Source organism: Peromyscus maniculatus, chromosome 20 (assembly GCF_049852395.1).
Source record: "Peromyscus maniculatus bairdii isolate BWxNUB_F1_BW_parent chromosome 20, HU_Pman_BW_mat_3.1, whole genome shotgun sequence".
Lineage (NCBI taxonomy): Eukaryota > Metazoa > Chordata > Mammalia > Rodentia > Cricetidae > Peromyscus > Peromyscus maniculatus.
Genome location: NC_134871.1, coordinates 33,964,259 through 33,991,301, shown reverse-complemented (window position 1 = coordinate 33,991,301; position 27,043 = coordinate 33,964,259). Strand labels below are relative to the sequence as shown.

Here is a 27,043-nt window from a genome sequence, read left to right as displayed (position 1 = left end):
CACATGATCAAAGCCCAGACAACCTTGCTGAAAAGTCTTTAGCCCAAAGGGGTGTGGCCTATGCCAGTAGACTAAAGGAGGGACCAGCAGTGCCTGTCTCTGCAGCATCTTCTGACTGCTGCAGTGTTTTCCCTCTGGGCTGTGAACAGGACCCCTCCTGCCAGGGAAAGGTAGACAATGTCTTTATGGCCAGTCTGACAAAAAGATAAGGAAAACTTTGAATTTCTGCGCTGTGTCAGACACAAGACCTTCTAGATTTATGGTCTGCATTAGGGAAGAATTATGAATGAAAACCAGAAGATAGCTCCCTTCTCTCTAAGGCAGTCTGCTTGCAGACGGGTAAGAAAGACAGGCAATTCAAAACTAGAGTGACTAGGTAAAGGAAAGAAAAGGAAATGTTGACAGTAAAATACAGAAAAGTGGGCTTTCTGTGGTCCTGTTTTTCATGTCCGTGAGGCAACAGTTAAGGACAGTGCTTCTCGGTGTTAGTTTCCAGAGAAAGGGTCCTTGTCATGTAGGCATTGCTGTTGGAGATGTGATTTCCACAGTCAGCCTCTTCTGAGGGAAACATGGGAAGTCTAAGATGGAGTGTACATACATCCACATCCCCTGCAAGCCTCTGTTTGTGTATAGTTTTCCAGAGACAGAGCAGCAGCATGTACAAGCTTGTGTTTGGAAATTGTCGTTGAAGTGTTGGGTTTTGGTGGGGAAAGCTGCAAACAACTTGGAAGATTCTTAGTAGAGAGATTGTTATGTAACCAGCACCACAGCTTGCTATGAAACATAACCACAGTTGACATAATTATTAAGATGTGCTTATGTTGAATTTCCTGGTCTTTATTCAGTTGGAAAAAAAGGAAGCCGTGGTGTCTTATGTATGCTACCTCATTTGGCATTTTAAAAAGTGAGTTGATTACAAGGAAAGTGTGTGTGTGTGTGTGTGTGTGTGTGTGTGTGTGTGTGTGTGTGTGTGTGTGTTGGCCACAGAAAGAGGTTGGATTGGAGGAGGAAGTTACAGTTTGATCGTTGTATCTGTAATTGCATGTGAATTAAAACTTGTGAAAACAAGCAGTTAAGATCATAACACTGTGATTCATGCTATCGGGTATGTATAAGACAGTAGAAAAGAGTATGTCTGTTTCCCTGTGTTCTGGCACTACAAGGTGCCTTATTACTACAGCTCCTGTGCCTAGCTCCTGGCAAATGTATCTTTTGTGAGAGAAGGAACATTATTTGTTCACTACCCACAATAAACGTCTTATTGAGCACTCACTGCAGCCAGATACATCATAAATGGGGTAAAGCTATAGGAAGTAAGTGAAAAGTGGGCGTACACTGACTTTGAATGAGGAAGGCTGAGACCTGGAACTTGCCGGCACTTCAGGGAAAAGTCATTTGGGTAGATGCTATAGGTGGTGTGTAGGCGTGCACGTATCCAGGCTTCCCTCCAGAATCCTAAAGCTCTGCCTCACAAGATGATAAACACAAGTTACTCTAGACCCTGCATGGAAGAGAATAAAGACCCTGAAGGAAGGGCCAGATTCTAAAGAAAGGAGAGGTGGGAAGATTCGAAAGTGAAACTTACTTTGGAATGAGTGATAGTACTTAAAAACCTCATATGCCGGAAACTGCATGTTGCACATTATAGCCATTCTTCTTCAGTTTCTCATAACGACCGTGCCAACTAGATATTATTACCTTACTGCTACCTTAGATATACCAGAATTCTCCAAAGTATACCATGACATTAAGTTTATATCTGATCCCCATTAGTATTGGCACTTTAAATATAAAAATATTAGACATTTGCCTTGTATTTCATAGACATACCATTTCCCATCTGAATTGGAGACCCTAAAAACTTCAGTAGCTTTTCTAAGGTCACATGGCCAGTGAGAACTAGAGCAAGGATTCAGACCCTCTCTATGCCCTAGGCTAGTGCTTTGTGCTCCTCTGCCAGTTAATGCCTCAGTCACATTAGGGTTTGGACTTAGATATGGGCTTTTGGTGACTTCCCTTAAGGTCTTCATACTCACTAAACAGAAAGAAGCCGTTGGGGTTTTTGTGGAATTGCTGTTCTTCTGAAAGGTCTCTCCTATTCATTATGACACCTTAGCAGTCAGTGGCCAGGTGAGGCTATTAGACCTGCTTTATACATGAGGAAATTGAGGTGCTGAAGAGTTTAGTCATCCTGGTCTACTCGGGTAACCAGTCTAGTGAATACCCTAACCGTCATCATAGAGCCTTTGTCCCGTGACTGATGGAAGCAGATGCAGAGATCCATGGCCAGGCGCCAGGCTAAGCTCTGGGAATCCAATACATGAGAGAGAGGAGGGATTCTGCAGGGGTGGGAAGGGTCGGGGGTGGAGATCATGATGGAAAGACATTCAAAGATGACCAGCCACACTAGTGAAAGACAAAAACTGTAGACTAGTGGCTATGGAGCCCCCATGGGACTGGACTAGGCCCTCTGAATACAGAAGATGGTTGTTTGGCTCAAACTGTTTGGGGGACTCCCAGACAGGGGGATCGAGATCCGTCCCTGGTGCATGGGCAGGCTTTTGGGAGCCCAGTGCCTGTGGTGTGACACCTACAGCCTTGGTGCAATGGGAAGGAGCTTGGACCTGCCTAGGCTCAGTGTGCCGGGCTCTGCTGACTCCCCATGGGAGACCTTGATTTGGGGGATGTGGGGATGTGGGGTGGCTTGGGAGGGAGGGCTGGGGGGTGGGAGGAGGGAGGAGATGGGATCTGGGGGTGGTATGTAGAGTGAGTAGAAAATTTCTTAATAAAGAAAAATGAAAAAAAAAGAAAGAAAGAAGAAGAAAGAAGGAAGGAAGGAAGGAAGGAAGGAAGGAAGGAAGGAAGGAAGGAAGGAAGGAAGGAAGGAAGAAAAGAGTCTAGTCATCTGGCCAGGACCAGGCAATAAAGACTAGAAATAAGATACCAGATTTTCCGATCCTTTTATAGACCAGGCCTCAGTCCTGCCACCCCTTCTCATTAGCTGTGTGACCTTGGGAAACTTGCTTAACCTCCCTCAACCCTGTCACATATTTAAAATGAAGGTGGAAATATTAGCGTGTAATGGTGGACACCGAGTGGGTTAATGTAGAAGGAATACTTTGCCTAATTCTGACACCTTAACTCATCAGAAACTTCAATTCCAACTAATTATAACTATTGCATTGTTGATATTCCTAAGGCACAAGAAGTCTGTTGGATTCCTGGCACTGACCCTAAACCTTTCATGTAGTGGATTCTGAGTAGGTGTTAACATGGTGTTCTGGCGTACGGGATGGTCTTAATTGAGTTGGGTCAGCAGAAATCGAGTGTAGCTAGTCTCTAATCCTGGCTTCAACCCTCGGTTCTGCTTACCTGTGAAACAATTCCTTCGTGGCTGGAGAGCTGGCTGCTCGTGCAGAAGGACCCGAGTTTGTTTCCCAGAGTCCACCTTATGCAGTTAACACCCTCTTTGTAGCTCCGGTTCCAGGGGATCCGACACCCTGTCCGGACCTCTGTGGATACTACACACATGTGATACACAACACAGGTGCGCAGGCACACACAGGTGCACATAAATAAAGATAATGCCTTGCAGGAGTGTTGTATGGGTCTTAGGATATTTACTGTGATGGATCCCAGTCTGGAGGTGTAATAAGTTCTACCACAAGTCAACAGCCATCCGAGAAAGGCCTGCTTCGTTATCATGGAATCCTTCAGGTGTGCTTTAGGGATGGAATTGCAGTACATCCCAAAGGCTCTCCCAGTCTCAGGGTGTGATTTGACGCCTCTGCCACCTGGCCAGTTGGACTGCGGTGAGCAAGGTGGGCAGCGATGGCACCACCGTTGTCCTTTCGATATCTTCACCCTCCGTGAGGCAAATGCCACTGATGTCTCCATTTCGCAGGTAAAACTGAGAGAAGAAGGCCACTTGACTGAAGTACCGAACCCTCAGGCATGGAGTAAAAGTTCACCCCACTTCAGATTTTGCCGTTGAGCAGGGTAGAGCTTTTCCTCCAAGCTGCATTCAGGGATTAGGACTTGCAAGCAAGACTGTCAGAGAGACAGAGCAATAGGGAAAGAGCTTATTTAGTGTGTACGTCAGGGCGTTGGCTCTGTGAACTGGTGCACCACCCCAAAAGGGCTATCGATGGCGAGCCTCTCCAAAATCGTCTCTACACTCTACCTGTTCCTCCCCATAATTCACTGTCTTTAGAAGCCCAAGGCTCTTGTCCCTTGTCATGCATGTAGTATCTCTAAGTCTCCCAGTACAGATCATAAAAGAGAACTTTCTATGCTCTCTTGTCACTTAGAGTGATCAGGGCATTCCCCGTGCCTTTAGTCCCTCTCTTTAGTTACTGACCTGTTTCTGTGATGGTCTCCCCTCAGGCCTTTATTTCCTTCTTCTTGCCTGTACCCCTGAAGTGATAGCACATTCACATGGCTGACTGTCCTCTAATGTGGCCTCCCTCTGCCTCTGCCCTGGATGCTTCCTCCACCAGAGCAGTGCCACAGGCCATCATTCTCATTACACATTGAAAATCTTCCCGGAAAACTCTGAGTTTTGCACAGAGGTAGGGGTGTTTTGTGAGGTAGGGGGGAGGGGAGCTATGGGGAGGATGCTTTCAGTACATTGTCCCTAATAGATTCATAATGCAATATGCTAAATGGTACTTAAACTGCATGAGACCTGTTCCTGTGCTGGTAGATACTGCATACAGCTCTGAGAGAACAGTGACTGGCTTCTGCTACTCCCACCATTAGTAGTATTATCCCAAACTTCAACTTACTATACCACCATATTTTAATATCTGATTCTGTACCAGAATATTACATATATATGACATATCACTGTGTTTGGAAGCACACTCAAATTGATGCATGCATAAGTACGCACAGGCGCTATGTGGGTATTCAAGATCTATGGCCTAGCCTATGCTTACTTATCCAGTCTAGCTTTCTGCTTCCCATCTCTCACATCTTGCAGAGATCTGGTGATGAGGAAAATATTACAGAGAGAGCACTTAGGCCAGAGAACATTCTCAACACAAATCAATGCCCCCTCCGGTGACCTGTCTCTGCTCAGTCTGTCTGATTCTGCAGTGAGTCATCATCACTGATCTGCCAGGCTTCTCATAATTCTTCCTAACCTCTGCATGAAATTCTATTTCAGGGTAATAGATGTCAAGGGAGGAAGAGAAGAGACTGCAGTTGTGTGGGATGCCCAGGAAGGAGTTCCAGAACCAATTTGTAAAAACGTCTTTATTAATCTGGGCAGTGAGCAGCAGATACTGTTAACCTACACATTTGTAGGCATTTTATTTGCAACATTGTACGATTTCAAGTCAACAAGCAGAATGCTGTTGTACCAGTGTTTTCCACTTAACATTGAGGTGCCTTCCCCCCTGGGAAGGTTTAGGTGAACCTTACTGTTTCCCACTGGCTTGCAAAAGCAGGAAAAAATGGTTAGGTGGGATTGTCAGTGGTGAGTGGGCTTCTGTGGCCCAGGCAGGAATCTTGGCTTTGGGGCAGACATAGACAGCCTGTTGTTGAGCTGATGTGTCCTTTCTATTTTTTGGAAGCGTAACCAGAGCTGCATTGTATCTTTTTTTAATATCTCAGCCAGAAATGCTTACAGCCACTGCAGGCATCATGAATTTGTAATGCTGAGATGAGCAGAAGGCTTTGGGGCCTTCATCTGGCCTCACTGGTTGACAGTGACGCTTCTTGCCCAGTGTTCTCCAGGCTAGTGTTCTGTTTCGTGAATGCCCATTGCTCCTGTACAGTTACTGAGGAGTGTTTGATAGTAAAGCATTTCATTTCAGTTGAATAACTGGGGATAAACAGCCCAAGGAATTTCAGAGGACTTAACAAATTCTTACTAAGCCAAATTCAGATTTATCCTAAAGCCTCTTGGGAAATCTACAGTGTTGTCTGTTGAGTGGGAATACAGAGGTGACTAGAGGCAATCCATGCCTCCTATGGAAAGATATATACAGATAATGTAGGAAACTATGCAGAATTACAGGACTTAACGGGCAAGGGAAGGTTCCTTCTAACTAAGGGATGGCTTAGGATTCTAACAGATACTTGTCACTAATTCATTTAGTGTATATACCAGGCATTACTGTGGACTTCCACACAAATGCAGATTCTTTGTATACCAAAACTGAAGAATAGAGAAATGGAGATCTGAACTGGAATATTTGAAAAGCTTGCACATGGAAGGAGTATTGCCTCCAACTCAGTTGCCAGTTAAGCCAGCTGCCACACATTAGCCCTAGGGTATGTCGAGGTTCTGTGCTTCTTTCGGTATGCCTGTAAGATCGTGAGCCTGGGTACCTCACGAGTGGTAATGTGTGTGATGGGAGTTAACATCTGCTGTATCATCTAATAGGGCCGTGCAGGATGCTGCTTTCGTAACAAAGCAAGAGCAGCAACCAAGAGACCAGAAGAAAAGGGGATGCTGGGTAGGTTATTAGCATAGCGTGATGGGAAGTTGTCAGATTGGGTTGTACCTTAAAGATGGGATTCTCAGTAGTAAATGGCCTTCTGTGGCCACTCTGAGGTACCAGGATGTGAGAAGGAAAGATTGAATATGACCTGACAGGTTTTGCATTACAGCTTCACTAATGCTGTTTGCCCGTGATTAAGTGAGATAAAAGGCTTGGGGAAGAAGACCCAAGAGTCCGTTGTAGCCTGTTGATTGGGCGTCCAAATGGACACGTTGGATAGATCGTTAGATGTGTAAGTTTATGTTTTAGGGGTGGGCTCTGGGTTAAGGTATCAAATTAGAACTTTTAGAAAGCATTTAAAGTGGTAAGACTTGAGATCTCAAAGTCTTAGATCTCAAAGATAGAAAATAATTCAAGTCCCAGAGACAGGGAGAGGCTTTCCAACATGATGAGGTCAGACAGATGTAAAGGCAGTGGAGAGGAGCAGCCATGAGGTGGAGGATGATCAGGAAAGCATGGAAGACACGACAGAAGGTGTTTCATGAGGGTAGGAGTTACTGTCTGTGTACCCACTCACTAAGAAATGTCTGTGCTTCATGTCAACTCCTTGGCACCCCATTCCTGTAAGGTTGGTCTGCTTGTAGATTTGAAAGCAGGAACTAGAAGGGAAACTGATCCCTAGATAGCAGGTAAATACTCCTTGTGTGCCGGCTACAGTAGGAAGCACAGAAGTTTTTGTTGCCGTCATCGTTGTGGGTTTTTAAGCCAGACAATAAAGTAGCAAGCTGGTCAAGTACCAAAACTGTACTTGAAACACAGATCCATCTTATCCAAGCATGCAAAATTTGTACCTAGAGGCAGTATATATATAAATAAAGTTTTATAAGTGCTGTTCTGCAACCTAGGGCATAAACAAAATAAAGGAGTCAAGATAGATTCGGGGAAAGAAATGTGCTAGAACACTTGAGGTTTTCTTTTGTATTCCAAGACAGAGGTGGGTTTGTTTTTTGTGTGGTGGGGGATGGGGGAGTTGTTTTGTTTTTTTTCCAGACAGGGTTTCTCTGTGTAGTCCTGGTTGTTCTGGAACACGATCTGTAGACCAGGCTAGACTCAAACGCACATGGATCTGCCTGCCTCTGCCTCCCAAGTGCTGTGACTAAAGATGTGCCCAACCATGCCTGGCTAAGATTGAGTTTTCTAATGTTCTTCATAGTTTCTTAATTGCTGGAGAATGTAGTAAAAGAGTTTTTCCTTTAAGTAACTGGAGAATCAGTGGATGAGTTGGTATATAAATGAGCTCAGTGCTATGAAGGAAATGGGGGCGGGGGGTGAGACACATGAGCGGGAGGCACCACCTGTAATCACAGCACAAGAGGACCACAGCAGAAAGGTTGCAAGCCTGAGGCCGGCCTGAACTATATTTAAGACCCTGTCTCAAAAGAAAAGAGCATTTAGTGTACTGCCAACCTCTGGACATGTTCAATAAATAATTGATGCTGGTTTTCTCTGCTTTCCTTTTGAGAGGTTCCAGTGATCAGCATTCAAAAGAACTCCGCATTGTGACAGATAATGGCTCATACCTCTTCTTTGCCTCTCTTTTAGATCATGTACAGAATGAAGAAAACTATGCACAAGTTCTGGATAAGTTTGGAAGTAATTTTTTAAGTAGAGACAACCCTGACCTTGGCACCGCTTTTGTCAAGTTTTCTACACTTACAAAGGAACTGTCCACGCTGCTGAAAAATCTGGTAAGCCTCCTCGTGTGTAATGAAACACTAACTATAGCCTCGCCCCTGCACCCGGAGAATAATTCATTGCCTCCTTACCTCAACCCTCGGTACTGGGAGTGAAGAGTAAAACAAAAACAACAGGCTGTGCAGTCATTGTCACAAATCTGGGGTAAAATTTCTGTCCTTGTATCTTTAGCCCAGCCGCTAGCAGGATGCATTTATTAAAGGGAGAGAAACCACCTACCTGTCTTCCGCCTTCTACCACTGCTACTGTTTTAAGATAACTGTCCTTAGCTTTTTGTTTTTTGGGTCTTTTCTCCCTTTTATTGAAAATAGATTTCCCCCCACACATGATATATCCTGATTATGGTTTCCCCTCTCTCTAGTCCTCCCAGTTCCTTCCTACCTCCCCTCCCATCAGAATCTGCTCCCCTTCTGTCTCATTAGAAAACAAATGGACTTCTAAGGGCTAATAAAATGAGATAAAGCAAAAACTAACATATCATTGAAATAGGACAAAACAGACAGAAGACGAAGAGCCCAAGAAAAGGCACAAGAAACATACAGATTCAGAGACACACTCGTTTACATACTCAGGAATCCCATAATAGTACTAAACTGGAAACCATTATACACACACACACACACACACACACACACACACAGAACCAGTATGGTAAAAAGAAAAAATAAAAGTAAATTTAAAAATAGGAGGAAAAAAAAGGAAAAGTCAGGACATGATATTATCAGACAAGGAACCTCCAAAGGTCCATTGAGTTCGGTTTCTGTTGGCCATCAACTGCTGGACACGGAGTGATTTGTTTCCCCAGTGAGACTATCGTAGAGAAAAATAAATTTTCATTTGTAAGTGATTATCAATTGTAGATTGCTCCTGGGTGAAAGACCAGAGCATGTGTCCATTTCTCCTTTGAGCTCTTAGGACCCCATCTGTGCAGGCCCTATACACACAGCTTTTTTCTTCTTCTTTTTGTAAACTGACTAAGAAAGTGATGGAACTCACCGCTGGACATGCAGCGGAGTTATATCTTACATGTATGAAGATAGCTAGCTACAGCTGTGCATCTTGATTAGTGAAATAACCAACCTCCCTTAATTCCTTTCAACATATCCTTTCAACACCTCTCCTACCCAGCCACACACAAGCAAGTACCTCCAAGAAAAATATTTTAAGATTTAAGGAAAGTGGATGGCAGGAAGAGTCCTAAAGCATAAGGCCTTAGGTGGCAGTGGCGCACGCCTTTAATCCCAGCACTCGGGAGGCAGAGCCGGGTGGATCTCTGTGAGTTCGAGGCCAGCCTGGTCTACAGAGCAAGTTCCAGGACAGGCACCAAAACTACACAGAGAAACCCCGTCTTGAAAAATCAACAAAACAAAACAAAGGTCTTTACAGATGTTGGCCCAAGAAGGCAGACACAGATTGACAGTGGTCAGTGTTTTGTTTGCCAGGCCCTGTGTCTAGGTATCACCACATCTTAACTGCATTCACGTCACTGGGCTTGAGCATGCATGTGATTGGTGTGGTGAACTGTCTAAGAACTCGTAAGCACTGTCACATTTGCCCTTGATTTGATTCAATCAAGTATCTTCTAAATCTTACGAGGTAGGGGACTTAGACAGCAAGGTGATTTATTACCCTATTTTCCTCGGTGTGCCTGTCCTGGAGAAGAGCATTCTATCCCCTCCTGCCTCCCCAGCGTTGCACTGCATTACATCATCAAGGATCTGGACCTCAGCTCATGCCCTCACCTAGGGTGGGTTATCTGTCAGATGGGCCTCGGTGGCCTTGGGTAGTAATCCTGTCATAAATCCATGTGATACAAACAGCTTACGGTCGAAGACTGTTGAAAAGCCTTCCTGTGGTCTGTTAACCTGAGGATTTGGCCAGGCAAAATGGGTTTTATCTTGTATTAAAACCATTCGTGTGTCTGGTTTCCTGACAGTTTAATTTTAATTGATGGTTTAAGCCATTGAAAAAGTTATAAGTAATAAATCATGTAATCTGAAAAAAACATTGAATATAAAATACTTTGTCTTTTCAAAAGCTTGAAAAAAAGACAATGTGGACCTAAGACATAATGTTCCTGTGTTTTTTGGTTTAACAAGCCTGTGATGTGTCGCTAACTCTTAGACTCTTTGAATCTTGTTCCCTCTTCCTTCCGGATGTTACGTGCCGCTTGCTGTGGAGTTGCTTATAGGGCAGTAAGCATGAACTTTTAAGGCCTGATAGTAAGAAAGGAAGTGAAGTAAGACTCACCCTCACTTTGGTAATAACTGCCTAGGATGCTTTTCCCAGAGGTACTCTTGTCACATGAGTATCTCGCTTTCCATAAGACCAAATGTGCTTTGACATCAGTCAGGGGTCATCACCCCCAAGGTTCCCACACCAGTCTGTCATATATTATATTATATATATTATATTTATATATATATTTAGTATTATACAAGTTGCTGCTCAATTGTATATCTATATGTACAAGACAGTCAAGCAAATACGTGATTATTTAATATATCCATGTATGTCCATATCAAGATTGATGTTTATTGAAGACCCCTGAGCCTGACAGTGTCTGGTGAGTGCTTGTTATGGTTTGGATGTGAAGTGGTCCCCACAGGCTCATGTTCCTAGCTGTTTGCACTGTTCCGGGACAAGTTCGTGAAACCTTTTGGACATAAAGTCCAGCCAGCATGGGGGTGAGGCTTGAGGGTTCCAGCTTGTCCTAGCCACCTCCTTTCTGACCCACCCAGATGTCAAGTGTCCTGGCTCCAAGCTCCACGTCAGTGACCTTCCCCATGCCCTCCTCAGAAGGATGGACTGTGCCCTTCCAAACTGAACTGAGCCTGTCCTTCCTTAAGTATTTCTTCTGACAGGTATTCTGGCTCAGGGACAAGGAAAGGAACGGTTGGAGTGCTTACATGGCTGTCTTACCATTAATTCCCTAGCTGTCCGGTGGTAGTACTGATAGTCGCCCTGAGGGTGCCGAGTGAGTGTTGTTGGTTCTCACTGCTAGGAAGCAGCCCTGCCCTCCCTCTGCCTCTGGCCTGGCACTTGCGCTGTGTTGCCCCTGCCACCGTAAATTCTCGTTATTCTCTTTCCCAAGCAAAACGTGCCAGTCTAGCTATTTCACTATGTAGCCTCCGTCCAAGTGGTTTTGTTGGTTTGTTTTCATTTTTTATTTGTTTTTGCTTGGTTTTTTTTTTGGGGGGGGGGGGTTGTCATGTCCTCTCTCTTTTATAGAATACAAGTCTAAGGCAAATCAAAAAGAAATTGCTGAAGACCTAATTTATTTCATTAAGAAAAAATAAATATTCTCAATTTGAGGATGGGGATGGCATTCCTGGTAAGGGGCCATAGCAAAATCAGTTTTCACTGGAGTTGGTGCAGTCCTCGTGGTCACTCTCTTCTGGGGCTGGCTTTGCATGTGACTGTAGCTTTTCTTGACAAGTGTGGCATTGTGCTGGCACCTCTGTCTCCCTTGGATCTGCCCGTGGCCTCGATTTTATTCCCATAGCTTCACTACGCATTGCCCGCCCTATCAGATGCTGCTGGCAGAGCTCTGAAAGGAAGCACTCCTTGGTCCCAGATTTTCCTTTGGAATCTTGGTGGAAGCCCCGAGACCCCCTAACTCTTGGGAAACCAGCATCGGGTGGGCAGTTGCCAGGTCTGCTAGCTGGAGTTGTCCGTAGGTCCATTTAAGCAACAGTTGTTGCTGCCTCTGAGTGCCTTGCTGACCGAACACAGCGAAGTGAGGCATCTTTTCTGTGGTCCAAGTGAAGTGCTGGGGCTTCTTACGGAGACCAGTAACCATACCTTCCTTAGAACTGTGTACGAAGATAAGGTTGCTTATCTTTACTCACTGTGTATGAAGATAAGGTTGCTGCTGCTTTTGTTTTTTGCTCAATAGACAGAAAAGCATGTGCAAGAGCTGGTGGGATTCAGATGAGGTCTGTAGCCTAGTCACTTGTCAGTTTCTAGATTTTAATAAACTAATATATGAGCTGTTGTTGCTGGGGAAGCTGGTTGAAGAGTAAACAGGGCCGCTGTATACCATGTTTTCAATTTTTTGTGAATTTAAATTTTTCAAAATATAAATCATAGTCTGGAAGGAAGGACAAACGTTTCCTAAAGCATCACTATGTAAAAATGTCATTGTAAAAGAAATGTACCGAACCAAAGACAAGTGGTGTCTACCGTGCCCTGAGGTGGCTGGGGTGTGGCCCTCAGCCTGCTTCCTTTACACTTCCCTAGGTTGTGAGGCAGTTTTTCCCTCCTGGTGAACTTTTTTCTAATGTCATTCCTGTGGTTCTCATTCTGAGAAGACAGAGGGATTTGCTCTGTGCTTCCTGAAGTTGGTCTGTTAGGTTTCTTTTGTCTGGGAAATGCTGCCTCTTAGTGGTCAGGAACCAGAGCAATGTGGACAGGATCCGTTTTGTTGTTCCTTTGGCATGTCTGAAGAGGGTTCAAAGAAAAGGTTACCCGCAGCTGCTTCCCTGCAAGCCTGGAAAGATGCTTCAGTCTTGGTTTCTTCACTGGTATAAAACGAGATTGATGGTCCTCCTTGCCATATCACTCACAATGCATATATTATATTTATTTTAGTATATGTGCTGCCAAAGCGAGCCCGTGTATATTGTATTTATTGAGGTTCTGTACAGATACTGTGACAGAAAGGGGGACGCAGCAGTGAGAATGTGTGCCTCTTCCCTCTAGAAGTTTCCGTTGTGGTAGCATTTTCAAAAGTTGTTTTAAGCACCTATGCAGCATGTGGTTCTTCTATGTGATGTGGATACTTTACGTCCCTCCTACCCTGGTGCCCCTTTAAAATTCAGGATGTTAGTGAGAAGGACTTCTTTTACAGCGGACTTTCTTATAAATAGATAAAAGTAGACTGCTCTTGAGTTTAGCTGCTTATGATTTTGTTGTTCATTTGATTAAATATACAGTGAATGAAGAAAAGAAATAAAAGAAAAGGAAAGGTCATGGCTGCCCCTCGGTATGGTGGAGGAGAAAGTTTATTATAGATATGTGGGGGAGCATAGCCAGAGGCAGAGACATCTGGGAGAGTCCAGAGTGGACATGGCCAGACTGAGCTGGGCCATGTGGGAGAGGGGGAAGGGAAGGGAAGGGAAGGGAAACAGGTACAGCCACAGGAGGCCAAAGGTCCAAAAAGGGAAAGGGTCATCAAAATATATGGGTTATATAGGGAAGAGCCTCTGGGGGAAGGGCAGCCCAGCCCCTGGGCTGGAGAGGTCAAGGTCAAGGGTATGTCAGCCATTCCCTGTAACAGGCAGGGACTGAGGGATGCTGGGAGAACTTGGCAACCAGGTCCAGCTTTGATATGTTAAACAGGCACCTCTGCCCCAGTCCTTTGTCCCAGCTTTGAAACATAAAATTAAATACCAAGATTAAATTCATGTTTTTAACCTTTGAAAGGAAAGCAATACAGTGATTGTTTGCTGATCAGCGCTGGCTGCAGGCTGGTCCCGGAATCCTAGCAAGGAAGTAAAGCATCAGCAGAAAGCATGGCACACATTTAAAGTTCCCACTGCGCAGTTGCGCTGGGGGGTTGATTCTCGGTGGTGAGAGGTCAGCGTTTCAATGCCGTGCCCACAGAGTCAGGGCCGCCGTGGTTTTGCAGCTGTGCCCAGGTGGGGTCTTGTCCAGGCAGGACTCTTGGAGCTCCTGGTCCCTTCTGTGCCCAAGCCTTTGCACGGCTCTGCAGATTGTCATTTAGCAGTTGAGGGCAGTTATTGCTTCAGAGCTGCTGGCGAGGAGCAGCAAGTTCTGCAGCTGCAGAGCACTTCCTGTTTACAGTTTCTGACTGCAGAATGTTGTGGTTTGGGTTAAGGATTGTTTTTTTATTTTATTTTGTTTTCTTATTTTTAAGTTTCTTTCCCTACAGATGAAAATAGCTGAAAACACACGTTGGATCTAGATTTTTATCACATTTTTTTTAGAATTCTCTTTGATATGTTAAAAAGAGTAGAGAGGATCATAGTTATACCCAGTGGTAAGTGAATAACTGCTGGTACCCTGAACTCTAATGCATCTTTGAAGATCTCATCCTTTTTTTATTTAAATTAAAATATAATTACATCATTTCCTTTTTCTCCCTTCAACCCCTCCCATGTCCTGGACACCTTGTTCCTTTTCAAACTCCTGGTTTGAAACTTGTCAGTGTTGTGCGTGCATGGGTGCGTGTGTGGGTGCTTGTGTGTGTGTGTGTGTGTGTATGTGTGTGTGTGTGTGTGTGTGTGTGTGTGTGTGTGTGTTTGTGTGTGTGTGTGTGTGTGTGTGTGTATGTATGTGTATGTGTATGTGTATGTATGTATGTAAATAACCTGCCAGCCTGCCCAGCCCATTTAGTGTCGCTTGTATGTATGATTTCAGGGCTGACTGCTTGGTATTGGATAACCAGTGAGGTGCTCATTCCAGGGGAGACTATTTCTCACCTTGAGCATTCCCCTAGTTGCCTCTAGTTCTTTGTCTAGAGGTGAGGACCCTGAGGTTCCCCTTCCTTGTTAGCATGCCTGTTGGAGTTAGAACAAGTTCGGGTCTTGTTTAGGTAGCCATGTTACTGAGGCATGGTAAGTGAAGCTTCCCTGTCATTTCTAGAAGACACAGTCTCACAGCAGATTTCTTCATCTTCTGGCTATCATAATCTTTCTTTCCTCTCTTTGGCCATGTTCCATGAGCATTAGGTGAAGGAGTTGTGTTATAGATGTATCTGTTGGTTCTGAGCTCCCCATATAGGAAGGATCTCATCTTTAGAGTGTTTCGGTGTTGGTACTACACCTCCCCTCATGCCCTGATGTGACTCATAAAGCAGTTAGTGTTGTGGGACATTATGTTAAGTGAGGTCTTTCCATGTGTGTGTGTGTATGTGAGGGGGGTGATGAGTAAGGGGGAAAGGATTCAGGGTGTTTTGGTTTGGTTTTTATTATGATAGTTACATGTGTTTGCTATAATAAAATGGGAATGTGAGAAGACAAATATTATTACATAATTTTAGTGTCTGGCATTTTAATGTAATATTCCTTTTGAACAACTTTGTACATTTAGACTCGGATACTGATGGTTTACATATCTAACTATATATTGCATATATCTTACATTGTGTCTAAAATCCTTAGAGTTAGATGGATCTTAGGGTTCGGGGTTTGGGTTTTAGGTGGGTGACAGTGTAGACAGATGCTATGTACTCTGCAATGCCTCCAGGGCTCCTCCAGCTGATGCTTCCCACTAAACAGTGACCCCTCTGCAGGGAGACAGTGACGCCAGGGTGGAACGCAGTGATCGAAGATCCCACTTCCAGTCAGACTCATCACTGAAGTGCAGTCGTGGTGGGGTTGGGTACCAACAAAAATGTGTGTCATAGATTTATTTCAGAAGCTTTTAGAACTTTTCTGTTGTCGTGTTGTTTTAGAAGCTTGTTAACTTTCTAGGACATAGAAATCCAATTGGAAAGTTATTTTCACAGGCTACATAATATATCTTACCTAGCCAGACCATAGCTAATGACTTGGAATTTTCTCTCATCAGTACATAGTTGCCATGTAATAAATATATCTAGTGTACAGAAGTTGTGTGTAATCCTGGCTGAGTTTTAAATTAGTATGAGCCATTGTCCATTAAAAATATTACAAATAGAAAGTCAAATAATGGTTGTTAAGTAGGACTGAATTTTCAGCCTGTAAAATTTGCATGTGGCAGGTCACACTTTCATCAAGAGTGTGTACACACTGTGTGTGATTGTGAACTGCTACTCAACTCAAGGTATAGTCACAAAACAGCATTTGGAACTAGGAGAGGCATGCTTTAAAGTTGTGGGTCCACATAAGAGGAAGGAAGGGGCGGGGGATGGGATAGGACCTAGTCACTAGTTAACAGAGATTTGGACAGAATCACGTTGAAAATGGCACTGTGGCACTTGCTTATCTTGCTTTGTCTTTTTTCCCCCCTGTAGTCTCAAGTATTTAATACTAGCCACTCTGGACAATGTAAGGAGTTATTGTCTTTAAATTAATTAAATAATTGATTATTTAATCTGGTGTCATCCTCAGAGCCTTTAAGCCAGTAATGCTATTATTTTTATGGTTAACTTTTGCTTATCCAAATAGAGATAACAATAGTTTGTATTTATAGTGTGCTAGCTATGTGCTGTTCATTGATTTAAGCACTTTACATGCTATGTTAGGACAGGGTAGTGAGTATCTGCCACAGTAGTAGTGAGTGTAGTAAAGGGTAGTTTCCTCCTCCTGTCATGTGTCTTCTGAAGGAATCTGGTTCAGATAATTAAGAGTAAATCCGAGAATAAGGCTGTGACACAGCAGCTCTCCACGGGTTTGGTATGGCGGGAGAACAGAGACCAGATAGGCTTATGAAGACTTTCATAACGCTCCAGATGTTTGTCGCTCTTCCTTGCTCTGGGAGACCAGAAAACCAAGGAAAAAATGACTTGGTTAGTACTTGGTGAGCATTACCTTCTGTCTGTCTCTGCCTCACTGACTCCCTGAATCAGTCCTTGGTGAGTGCAGAGAAAATGGAATCACACCTCACACAATTGTAAGAGCTCTTCAAACCTGGAGTCTCCTCTCCAGCACCCTGCGCTGCTGCCTCTGAAAGTATATGGATGTGCTCTTACCGCCATAGATTTACCATTAAGTTAAAAGTGATATTGATCTAAAAACAATTAAAGCAGCAGCACAGATGTTGCAAAGGGAAGACAGACACCGAGATAATTGACTTTCCGTTTGCGTGCTCTTTATCCTGGAAGCCTCTGGAGTTCTTTTTCCCAGCCCAGATCTGTAGGTGCATTTTGAGAAGCAAATGCAGACGCTTCCCTTGGCTCTGAGAATTCCTTGAGGCTTTGGCTGCCAGTCACTCCTTTGACCCTTTGCCCTCGCCCTTTCTTTCCCATTTTTCATCCCAGGAATGAACTCTTACCTAGATCTTCTCCTTCTCTCCGACTGCTTCAGATTCCATCTTACTTTAGATTCCTCTGGGGAATGTTGCCTCAGTCTCTCTACGCAGCACAAACCACTAACAGCCTCTAGGTAGAGGGGCTCCTGGGTCTGTCACCTCCAGCCATGTTCTAGGAGCAATTTGAATATCTCACAGCCTCTCTGGCCACTCTGATACTGAACACTCCAGGGAAACCAGAGCTGCTTTCAGATTCTGTAGTGCTCAGGTCTCAGCACTACTTACTTGATTTAGAGAAGATTGTATTTATTTGTTTATTTACTCAGTCAGCTGTGCCAGGAGCTTCATATGCACAGGAATCTTGATGTGCATGTGGGAAGCAGGCCTAGCCTTTGCTGCCCAGAAACTTTACTCTAGAAAGTCAAGGAACAGACAAGTAGTTCTGAGTACCCAGCTCTGAATGTTGGCCTTCTTGCCGCGGGGAGAGATACCTGATTGGAAGGTGGGCAAGGTACTGATAAGTTCCGTGGAACCTAGAAGGTTCCTTTTCAATAACCAATGAAAGGATGGTCCCTGTAGATGAGTAAGTAAGTTTCAAAGAAGGAGAGAGATCAGTGGACATGGATTGAGAGTGGTTCTCTATCCAAGACCAGGAGTTAATGCTTTGAGTTCATCTGCTGCCCAGGGACTTGTGAAAGCCTTCTTCTCTCAGGGAAGATGCTGCTCAACTGAGTCTGGGGACAAAGGGAAAGGCTGACAGGGCCAGACCTAAACTTGGGAGTTTGGATTCGACTCTAGTCAGCAGGAAGCAGTAATGGGTTTCAGACAGGAAAGTGATCTGACCTGATTGTCACTTTAAATGATTATAGTGTGACAGAGGAAATGAGAATGGCTTTTGGAGTAAAGCAAGCCTTCATGAATAACCTGGCCATCTGTTTTCTGGATGCTTTGGCCTTGGTCAAGTTACTTAACCTCTCTGAGCTTATATCCTCATTAATCTAGTGAGACTAAGATCCATTTTATAGAGTTCTCTCAACCCCAGTAACTTTAGATAACAAAGGCTAAGCATAGTACTCTCCATCATTTTAATCAACGGTTTCATTTAGGCTGTGCTGCCTAGAGGAAACATAGCACAGTGGGATGCAATGTTATTTTAAGAGACGGCCTTGACTGGATGATCAGAAAAACCAAACCGTGGGGTTTACCAGTAGAGAACTTGTGGTACAGGACATAGAAACAGTTTTTCAGAGCCCTGGTCCATCATTGCCCTTTTCCTTTCCACTACTGTTCAGTTTTCCAAATGTGCATTAAAAAAAAAAAAATCTAGGAAAGTAAACCTAGTTCTGTTTAATTGAGCCCATCTCCTGCTTAGCATTTTACATGCATTTCAATCCACAGAGTGCATCTCACATAAGTCCTTTTATGGAACAGGAACTTGGTTTTATCATTTTTACCTCATGAGCGAGGAGAACAGGCCTGCAAAAGGGTAAGTGGGAGTGATTTGCCCAAGGATACGCTGAGCCAAGTGTGGCAAGGTAAGCCTGGGGCACCCTGGAAGCTGAGAAAAACTCTTACAAATCCCAGGCAGATTGAGTGCCACTAACTCTCTTTTGGTAGCTGGGCAGTGGTAGTGCAGGCTTTTAATCCCAGCACTCAGGAGGCAGAGGCAGGCGGATGGCTGTGAGTTCCAGGCCTGGTCTACAAGGCAAGTTCCCCAGCAGCCAGAACTGTTACACAGAGAAACTCTGTCTCAGGGCGGGAGACAGGGACCTCTTCTGGAGGTAGGAGTACCCTCAACCCATGGATGCAAATGTTCCTAGTCTCCCCTTACTGCCTTTGCAGCGGAAAAAAAATTTAAATATAATCTTAATCTAATGTGCCAGTAATGTCTGCTAGCCATTGTCCTTTTCATATATATTGCCTAATTTTAGTTTGCATGTAGATTGTATAATTTTAGTTTTTGAAACATTTTGATTTATAAGATAATGCCATAAATAATTTACTGGCTCTAAAGCTACACCTGTTTCATGACTCCATGTTTCCTGTTTAAACAAGGTTCTACATAAAAGCTTTGTGGTGCTGCCCTTAAAAGCAGCCAGCTCCACAGCTTCATATGAATGAACGAACGGGGATTCAAGTTTACCATTACAGGAAAGGAAACCGCTTGGAAGCTGAGTTGACTGATTTTACCATTGCTGGGTTGGAAATACACAAGGATGTATCCTAGCAAGAAGGCATGTTAGATAGATAGGAAGCAGAAAGGGGAAATACAGGAAGGGGCCAGGGCAAGATAGAGCCCCCACATGACCTACTTCCTCCTTCAGGCCCCATCACCTACATTTCACCACCTCCCGGTGCATTCATCAAGAGATTAATCCATTCATACGCCGTAGCCCTCACAATACATTTGTATCTAGAAACTCCTACATAGACACATGAAAAGGTGTGCATCTTCTAACCCAGTCAGGTTGACAGAATTAGCGGTCACACCAAATAATCAACAGTGTTTTAGTAATGAGCGGTTACGGTGCTGCCGGATTAGTACCCTCATTTCTCCATCTTACCCTTTCTCCTTGTCCTTCCCTCCCCAGGCCATATGCTCTGGCACTGGCTAGTTGAAGGGAATGCTGGGCCACCAGAGAGGTTAAACAGTCACAGTAGTAACAGTCACGTACGCCTGTGAGTCTTTTCTCTGTGTCATAGTATTCTGCAAAGGAGCCTAGTGACAAAGCTCTTTTTAAAATTCCTTCTTTCATTGTGTTTTAATTTAGTTTGCATAGAGAGTAGTGGGTTTCCATGCGACATGGTCATGCATACATTATCATTATAGTGTGTTTTTCTTTGCATCCCCCTACCACCCTGCCCAGTGCCCCTTCTTCATTGGTCCCCTTTCTCTCCCCAAATGGCCCCTTCTTGTGCTACCGTGTCACATATATTGTGACCCTCTATTGTGTCCTCTCCTTGTAGAGCCCTTTCTCTCTTCCCACAGCCCCCTTTTCACTTGAAAGTAGAAAGGTACTTGGAAGTCCTATATGAGAGAGAGAGAGAGAGAGAGAGAGAGAGAGAGAGAGAGAGAGAGAGAGAGAGAGAGAGAGAGAGGAGAAAGAGTAAATATATTTAAATCTAGAGTTGACGTGTGAAAGAAAACACGCAGTATTTGTCTTTCCAAGCCTGGCTTATTTCACTTAGCATGATGGTCTCCAGGCACCCATTTCAAATAACTTTAAGATATTTGGTAACTGCCTAGGGTGTGAAGGAGTTAACGCTCTAGACAGAAAACCTAATTTATACCCGGGAACCGCCGATTGAACTGCGGGAGCTGGCTCATTATTTTAATTGGATTTTCCAAAGTGTTGAGCTAGTCAGCAGATTTGCATTAGCTTTGCTTTGAGAGAAATTGTTTCTCTCTGCAGAGGAGGAGAGAGAACCAAGGGGCAGGGGAGAGAGCCTGTCAGAATTAGCTCGAGATGACGAAGCAAGCAAATTATGTCCTCGTTAATTAACACAGCCTCGTGTGCATGTAGGAAGGCCCGTTTGTAGAGCGGGGCTACCTTCCGCTCTGAGGCAGGAAAAAGAGACGCAGCGGGCCTTTTCCAGTGGACAGCACCCCAGGGCTCCTGGGCACAGCTGTAAGTCCTGCAGAGGGCTTGGGTGGGGTGGTATAACCCGTGCTGCTCCTGTATACCTGCTGTGGCCATTCATTCCAAGGGCACCACTCCCTCAGAAGCCAGAAGCATACCCTCTGAGAGAGGGGATAAGTAATGTGTCAGTAGACAGATAAGCAAGATGGTGTCTTCTGGAAAACTGTATGAAGGGGTAAAAGTCAAAACACACACGGGAGGAGTTGTTTTTATGTCCGTCATCTTTGGGTGGGATTGTGATGGACCATGTGTATAATGTCTGTCCGCCTCAGAACAGTCTGTGAGTCTTAAGTGGTTATTTTTCGTCAAAATCTGTACTAATTACAGTTATATATTAAATAAATCCCATTTGCATAATGGAAGGATGCATTTCAGCCTCCTTGTCTAACTTCTTCCAAATTCCCGGTAGTTTTGGATGTGTAGACTGGCAGAGAATAGCTGTTTTGTAAGGCATAGTCATTTGTTAGGAACACCCATATATTTACAGTAGTCAAGCATCATTCCTGAGATGGTGTTTAATGTATTGTTTTCGTACTAAGATGGAAATAGAAATAGTCTGGGTTTTTCTGTGGGGTGTGGGTATGCTTGAGACTGGGTCTTGCTGTGTAGCTCACACTCACTTCTGACTGGCAAGCCTCCTGCCTCAGGGACAGTGTTGGAGAGTTAGGAAAATTAATAATCAGTCGAATCTTAGTAAAGTGTCATCCGGACGATCCATAGTTCATGTTTAAATCTTTCACAAGCCGTCCGTTAAAGGCTAATGAATGACAACAGGAAGACTGTCCTCCATGGTCCTGGCATTCTGTGTGACTACACTACAGTGGCCTGTCAGGACAACGCGACACCGTCTGCCAGAGTGTGGCTGGGGTTGTGAAGGCTTCCGAAACAGTAAGAAAACAAAAGTCCTGGAAGACTCCCGAGTCCTGAGACTGAACTCGTGCCCTTCACCTCTGCCACAGAGCACCACACTAAACTATTTGGTGGAACCCATGTTCTCTGCATGGAGATTTCCAAGAGAGAGACAGCCTGTGCTTCAGGGCGTCGTCTCTCTTAGTACCCCTCTTCTCTGCTGCCTTCCTGGTGCCACTCAGGTAGTTTCCAGTCACTGTCACTTCTTCCTGGGAAGCAAGCTGGAAAGAGTTAGTCAATTCGAGTATTTTTTTTCTTCCCCTGTGGCTTTTTCCTAAGCTTTTCACTGGGGGAAATCCAGATAACTAATATATAATGTATTGCATGCTTGGTTTCTTCTTATCCCCCAAGAAGACGTGTGTAGATGACCACAGTGAAGTTCTCAAGTCTTGGGGTTTTTTCCAGCTGTGCAGGGCCTAACCACAATGATGACTTGGTTACTCGGTGTGGTTAGTGCATAGATTTTGGAGAGGCTTATTCTTCAGAAGAACCTTCACCTTTAGCACTAACCACAGATTTCATAATTCCTGTGTTGTTTGGTAATGCAGCCTTCATGTCAAGGTAGCAGTAAGCTTCCATTCTTGGTTCATTCACAAAGGGTTTGAGACATTGATGAAAGCTATAATTTAGGACTAAATGTTGAAATGTGCTTTTAATCACTGTTTTTCACATTGTTTCAAATATTGGGTTTTTTTTTTTTTGAGCAAACAATGCATTACCTATTTTTAAAAGATGTTTGAATATGTACAGGAGTGTGTGTGTGTGTGTGTGTGTGTGTGTGTGTGTGTGTGTGTGTGTGTGTGTGTGTGTGTGTGTTTACGTATGCATACCTGTACACCAGCCTCAGCTGTCATTCCTCAAATGCTGTCTGTCATGTTTGTTGAGGCTGGAACTATCTCATTAACCCAGGGCTCACCAAGTAGTCTCAGCTGGTGGTCCTAGCGCTCCAGGGAGTCTCCTGTCTCCGACTCCCCGCACTAGGGTTACAAGTGTGTGCCACTAGATAGATCTGCCCTATTTGACATGGGTTCTGGCTTCTAACTCAGGAGGACCTCATGCTTTCAAACCGAGATATCTCCCTGGGCCTTTAAATGATAATAACAACAACAACAGTAATAACAATGACAGTGAAGAAAATCCCTTCCTCCTGCATCCCCACCCCACCCTAGTGTCCTTCAGAGCACTGATGCCAGCAGATTACTGTGTGTTTCTTTAGAAATAATATACACAGGGGCTGAAGAGATGGCTTAGAGGTTAGGAGCATTGGCTGCTCTTCCAGAGTTTAATTCCCAGCAACCACATGGTGGCTCACAACCATCTGTAGTGAGATCTGATGCCCTCTTCTGGCATAAAGGCATGCATGCAGATAGAGCACTGATATACATAAAATAAATCTTTAAAAAAAAGAAAGAAAGAAAAAATACACAACCTATGTCCCATCTTTTCAAAAACAAATCTCATCCACTGTAAGTACTTTTTATTTTCCAATATGTCACATAAATAAAGAAGATTCTCCTCACTGCTATAATTTCCTGCACCAGCGCCCGTTGTTGGGCACTTTGTTTCCATGAGTGTGAACAGCGCTGTAGGAGGAGAGCCTTGTACACACAGTGCTGTATGCATTTCGTACCTTCTGCCACGTCCTGCTGGAACAGCAGTTCTGTATGGTCCAGTGTTCAGGTTTGGGGCATGTAACCATGTGCACACAGACCCCACTGTCCAGCAGCTTGTGTGTACACTGGGGAGATGGGCAGTAAACAAACGAGGAAGCGAACATCCACACAAGTGGTGGGGGATGGTAAGTTCTTTGAGTGACGTCGGTGCCAGGATGGTCACAAGCAGAAAGGTAGATGCTGGCTTGGTTAGCAAAGAATTAAGTTGGCCCCCAACATCCCCTGTCGTCCACACTGTCTCATAAGAGCCTCAGGACAAGAGGGTGCTGAGGACCTGTACTCCCAGAATGAAATTGAGAGCTACAAGCAAAATCTCTCTCCAGTTTCTTGTCTAGGGCAAAAGGGCTGAGTCCTATGCATCTTCATTTATCTCCCTGCCCTGCCCAAGGCCAGTGGTTTTCAACCTTTTTCTTTTTGAGGACCACAATCATAAATTCTGAGTGGTCTTTTTGCCCTACTTTCCAAAACCATCATTGTGGATTCTCCTAGACAGAGTCAGAGTGCAGCAGTCTGGCCTGCTCGCTATCTGTATTGCTGGTGGCAAAGCCACACAGACAGAATTGCCTTGGCAGGAGTCCTGCGCCCTCTGGTGGTACAAGCTGGAAAAAAACGTTCCTCAGATGTAAAGCAAAGAAGGCCAAGATGTTGCATGGCCTGGTGGGAGACCCAAGGTGTGAGCACCAGGTTACACAGGGAGAAGGCAGAATCCAAAGGACAGGCCTTCTCTCCTCTGCCCTTCTGACCCTCACTGCCTAACTCATAGCTGGTGTCCACAGCATTTAAAAAAAAAAAAAAAAGCACATTTTCAGCACTCGCCAGGTGTCTGTAAACTGGCACTGAATGTGTGTGTCGGCTCCCTCCATCTTCAGCAGCTGGCAGTAGGACACAGTCCCTCCACACTTGTCAGCACCAGGCCATCGGCAGCATTGGCTGCCCTCACATCATAGTCTTCTTTGGCCTCTCTGCTTGTCTGCTGCCAGTGTGGAAAGAAACCCCACTAGGGGCCTCAGGAGCGGGCTGCTCATCTCTTCCTGCCTGCATAATGTGTGGCTCCTCACTGTTCAGTAAGACTGGATGGATGGGTGGACAGTCCAGCAAATAGACATACTTACATGGGAGGAAAACTTCCTTAAAGGGGGAGATCCCAAAGTGTGTCTGTGCTTTGGCTCTGCAGAGCGCTGTAAGCTCGGGTCTCCCTGGGAATCACCAGGGTCATGTTGGCTGTATTTTAAACCATTCTATGTTTCCTCTGCTGCTTCCCTCCAGCTGGGCAGCAGCTCCACCTCCTCCTCTTTTATACTCACTCCTCTGTCCAGTAGAAAACCGGTTCCCCAAACCTTTAAAGATTTGTTTTATCTGAGTGTTGTGGCTCATACCTGGAAACATGTAATCCTAGCACACAGGAAACCGAGACAGAAAGAGTGTGAATTCAAGGCCAGCTTGGGCTGCATAGCCAGACCTCTCTATTATAATAATAATATAATAATAATAATAAAATAGCCGAGGCTACAGCTGTGAGCAGAACAGTCAAGGTCCCTGTTGTCATGAGCACCTATTCTCATCAAGGAGACAGGATAAATATAATCACACATACAGTGTGTGCTGTAAGAGTACAAAAAGGAAATATTAAAAGCCAGTTAACATACTTCCCTCTATATTCATGACACGCAGCTGAAGAAAAGTCAAGCTAAGAGTTGCAGTTTGGGTAGACGTTGCCCTGAAAGTGCTGAAATAAGTGGTAGCCTTTTGTACCCATGTGTGTGTGCTACAGCAGCATCCCAGAGCATCACTCGGGGCCGCACGGTCGGCCTCTGCTTACAGTTGTGATTGTGCACAGGTCACCCTTCCGTCCTCATTTCTACAGCTGCAGTGTGGGGCGTTACACTAGCAAGAGGGGTGGCATGTACACACAATAGACACACAACACACATACAGCTCTTCATTAGCCCTGAGTGGGGGAGCCAACAGGACTGGGCTTCACCGTTCATTGTGCATTCTTTTTTTTTTTTTTTAACTGTCTCCCGTCTTTTCTTTATTTTTATTTTCCAGCTCCAGGGTCTGAGCCACAATGTGATCTTCACCTTGGATTCCTTGTTAAAAGGAGACTTGAAGGGGGTCAAAGGAGTAAGTGGTCAGAAACTGTATTTTCCCTGTCTTCACTCGGAAGGATCGGGTTTGCGTGAGGTTCTTTTCTTCCACCTCTATAATCAGAGTGGTACTTGTATCTGAAATCTGAAAATCTCTGAACAGTATCAGCATAAAATAAATATTCTCGTAAAATGGTCATTTAAAAAAGTGTGTCCCTTCACATAATGGTATCGACTGGGAACTGGATTAGGCACTTTCAAGAAGACTGGTAGCTCCTGAATGGGTTGGAGAGAAGCTTGGCCCAGGTCTGGCCTCCACCAGTGTGATTTTTTTTTTTTGTGGGCCAGATTTCAGAATCTCCGGGTCCTGCTTTGCTAGGACCAGGAGCGCTCACCCTACCTGCCTCTCGCAGACTTCTCCCCTGTACACAGTGCAAATTTCAGATCCCCATAAAGGAAGTTGATTTTGTTCAGATGTTTTTTCAGTTATTTATTTGAGGAAAGATGAATGATGGTTTTCATTTTCTTGTTTTCTCTTTCCAAAGGATCTCAAGAAGCCATTTGACAAAGCCTGGAAAGATTATGAGACGAAGTTGTAAGTCGGGACTTGTTCTGTTGGTTGTTTGGTTGTCGTTGTCATGAGTTTCGTAAGGAGTAAGTGGAGACAGGACTGAGCCCCGGGAAACTACTGTATTCGTAATGATAACTAGTTTGTCTTTTTGAGGGCTGCAAAGTGGGTGTGCTGATCTAGTTACGAGTGGCACACACAATTATCCCATCCCTCTGGAGGCCGAGCAGTCCTGGACTTAGTGATTTCCAGGCCATCCTGGGCTACCTAGCAAGATAATGTCTCAAAAAAGTAAATACCCAAAATATGTTGCATTACCTGTGCTGATTGTCTGGAGTGACGGGCGCTATTTTGGTTGCTGTTATGAACTACCAAGTTTGAGGCCTATGTATGTGTGCAATATTCTTTTTATCAACACCGTTACATAACCATGTGCATTTCTATGTAGTACAGCAGTCGGGAAATAAAGACTAGCTGGTATTTTTGATACCCTTTTGTCTGGCAGGGTCTACACCAAAATGTGTTTTATGTGCATGACCCCTGACCCCCCCACCCGTTAGTGTTCACCTCTCCCTCTATCAGGAAACTGAAGTCTAGAACGCCTAAGGAATTTTGGAAGGTCATGCAGCCGGGAACTGTTAAGCTGGCATTCACACTGGATCTACTGACCCAGAGACTGAGCTGTCTAACTTGGCACTGAAGCCAGACCAATTGACTCTGGGGTTTTTGTAAGGGATTAAGGAGATTGGAGACCCAGATTGGCCTCAAACTGGTGATCTTCCTGCCTCCATCTTTAGGGGCTTGGATGAGAGAGGCACCACACCCAGTTCCTTCATTCTTATTCCTCTGAGAGATTTGTAAGACAGGCAGACAGTAGATAGGAAAAGATGTCCATGCTAAAGCTTATGTAAACGTAAGTTTACATAACACAGCCATTTCTGTGGACGACAAAAGCAGCAGAATTAGAACAGAAACAGAACAACTTGTGGATCGAGTGTGTTTTCCTCAAAGCGCTTTTGTAATACTGTCAGATTTGATTAAA

General features: G+C 44.5%; 1 protein-coding gene across 23 annotated transcripts in view; it reads left to right on the top strand.

Annotated features, from left to right (window-relative positions):
• The window catches only part of Asap1 (ArfGAP with SH3 domain, ankyrin repeat and PH domain 1), a 317,439-nt gene that overhangs the window by 197,544 nt on the left and 92,852 nt on the right, over positions 1-27,043 (top strand). For all 23 annotated transcript variants that reach the window (XR_013046411.1, XR_013046410.1, XR_013046409.1 and 20 more), the window contains 3 exons: positions 8,055-8,200; positions 25,396-25,470; positions 25,979-26,028. Coding sequence is in view for 15 of the 23 variants with exons in the window: in XM_076555973.1 (XP_076412088.1) it covers positions 8,055-8,200; positions 25,396-25,470; positions 25,979-26,028 (271 nt within the window). In the remaining 8 variants the exon portion in view is untranslated. The remainder of the gene's footprint in view (positions 1-8,054; positions 8,201-25,395; positions 25,471-25,978; positions 26,029-27,043) is intronic.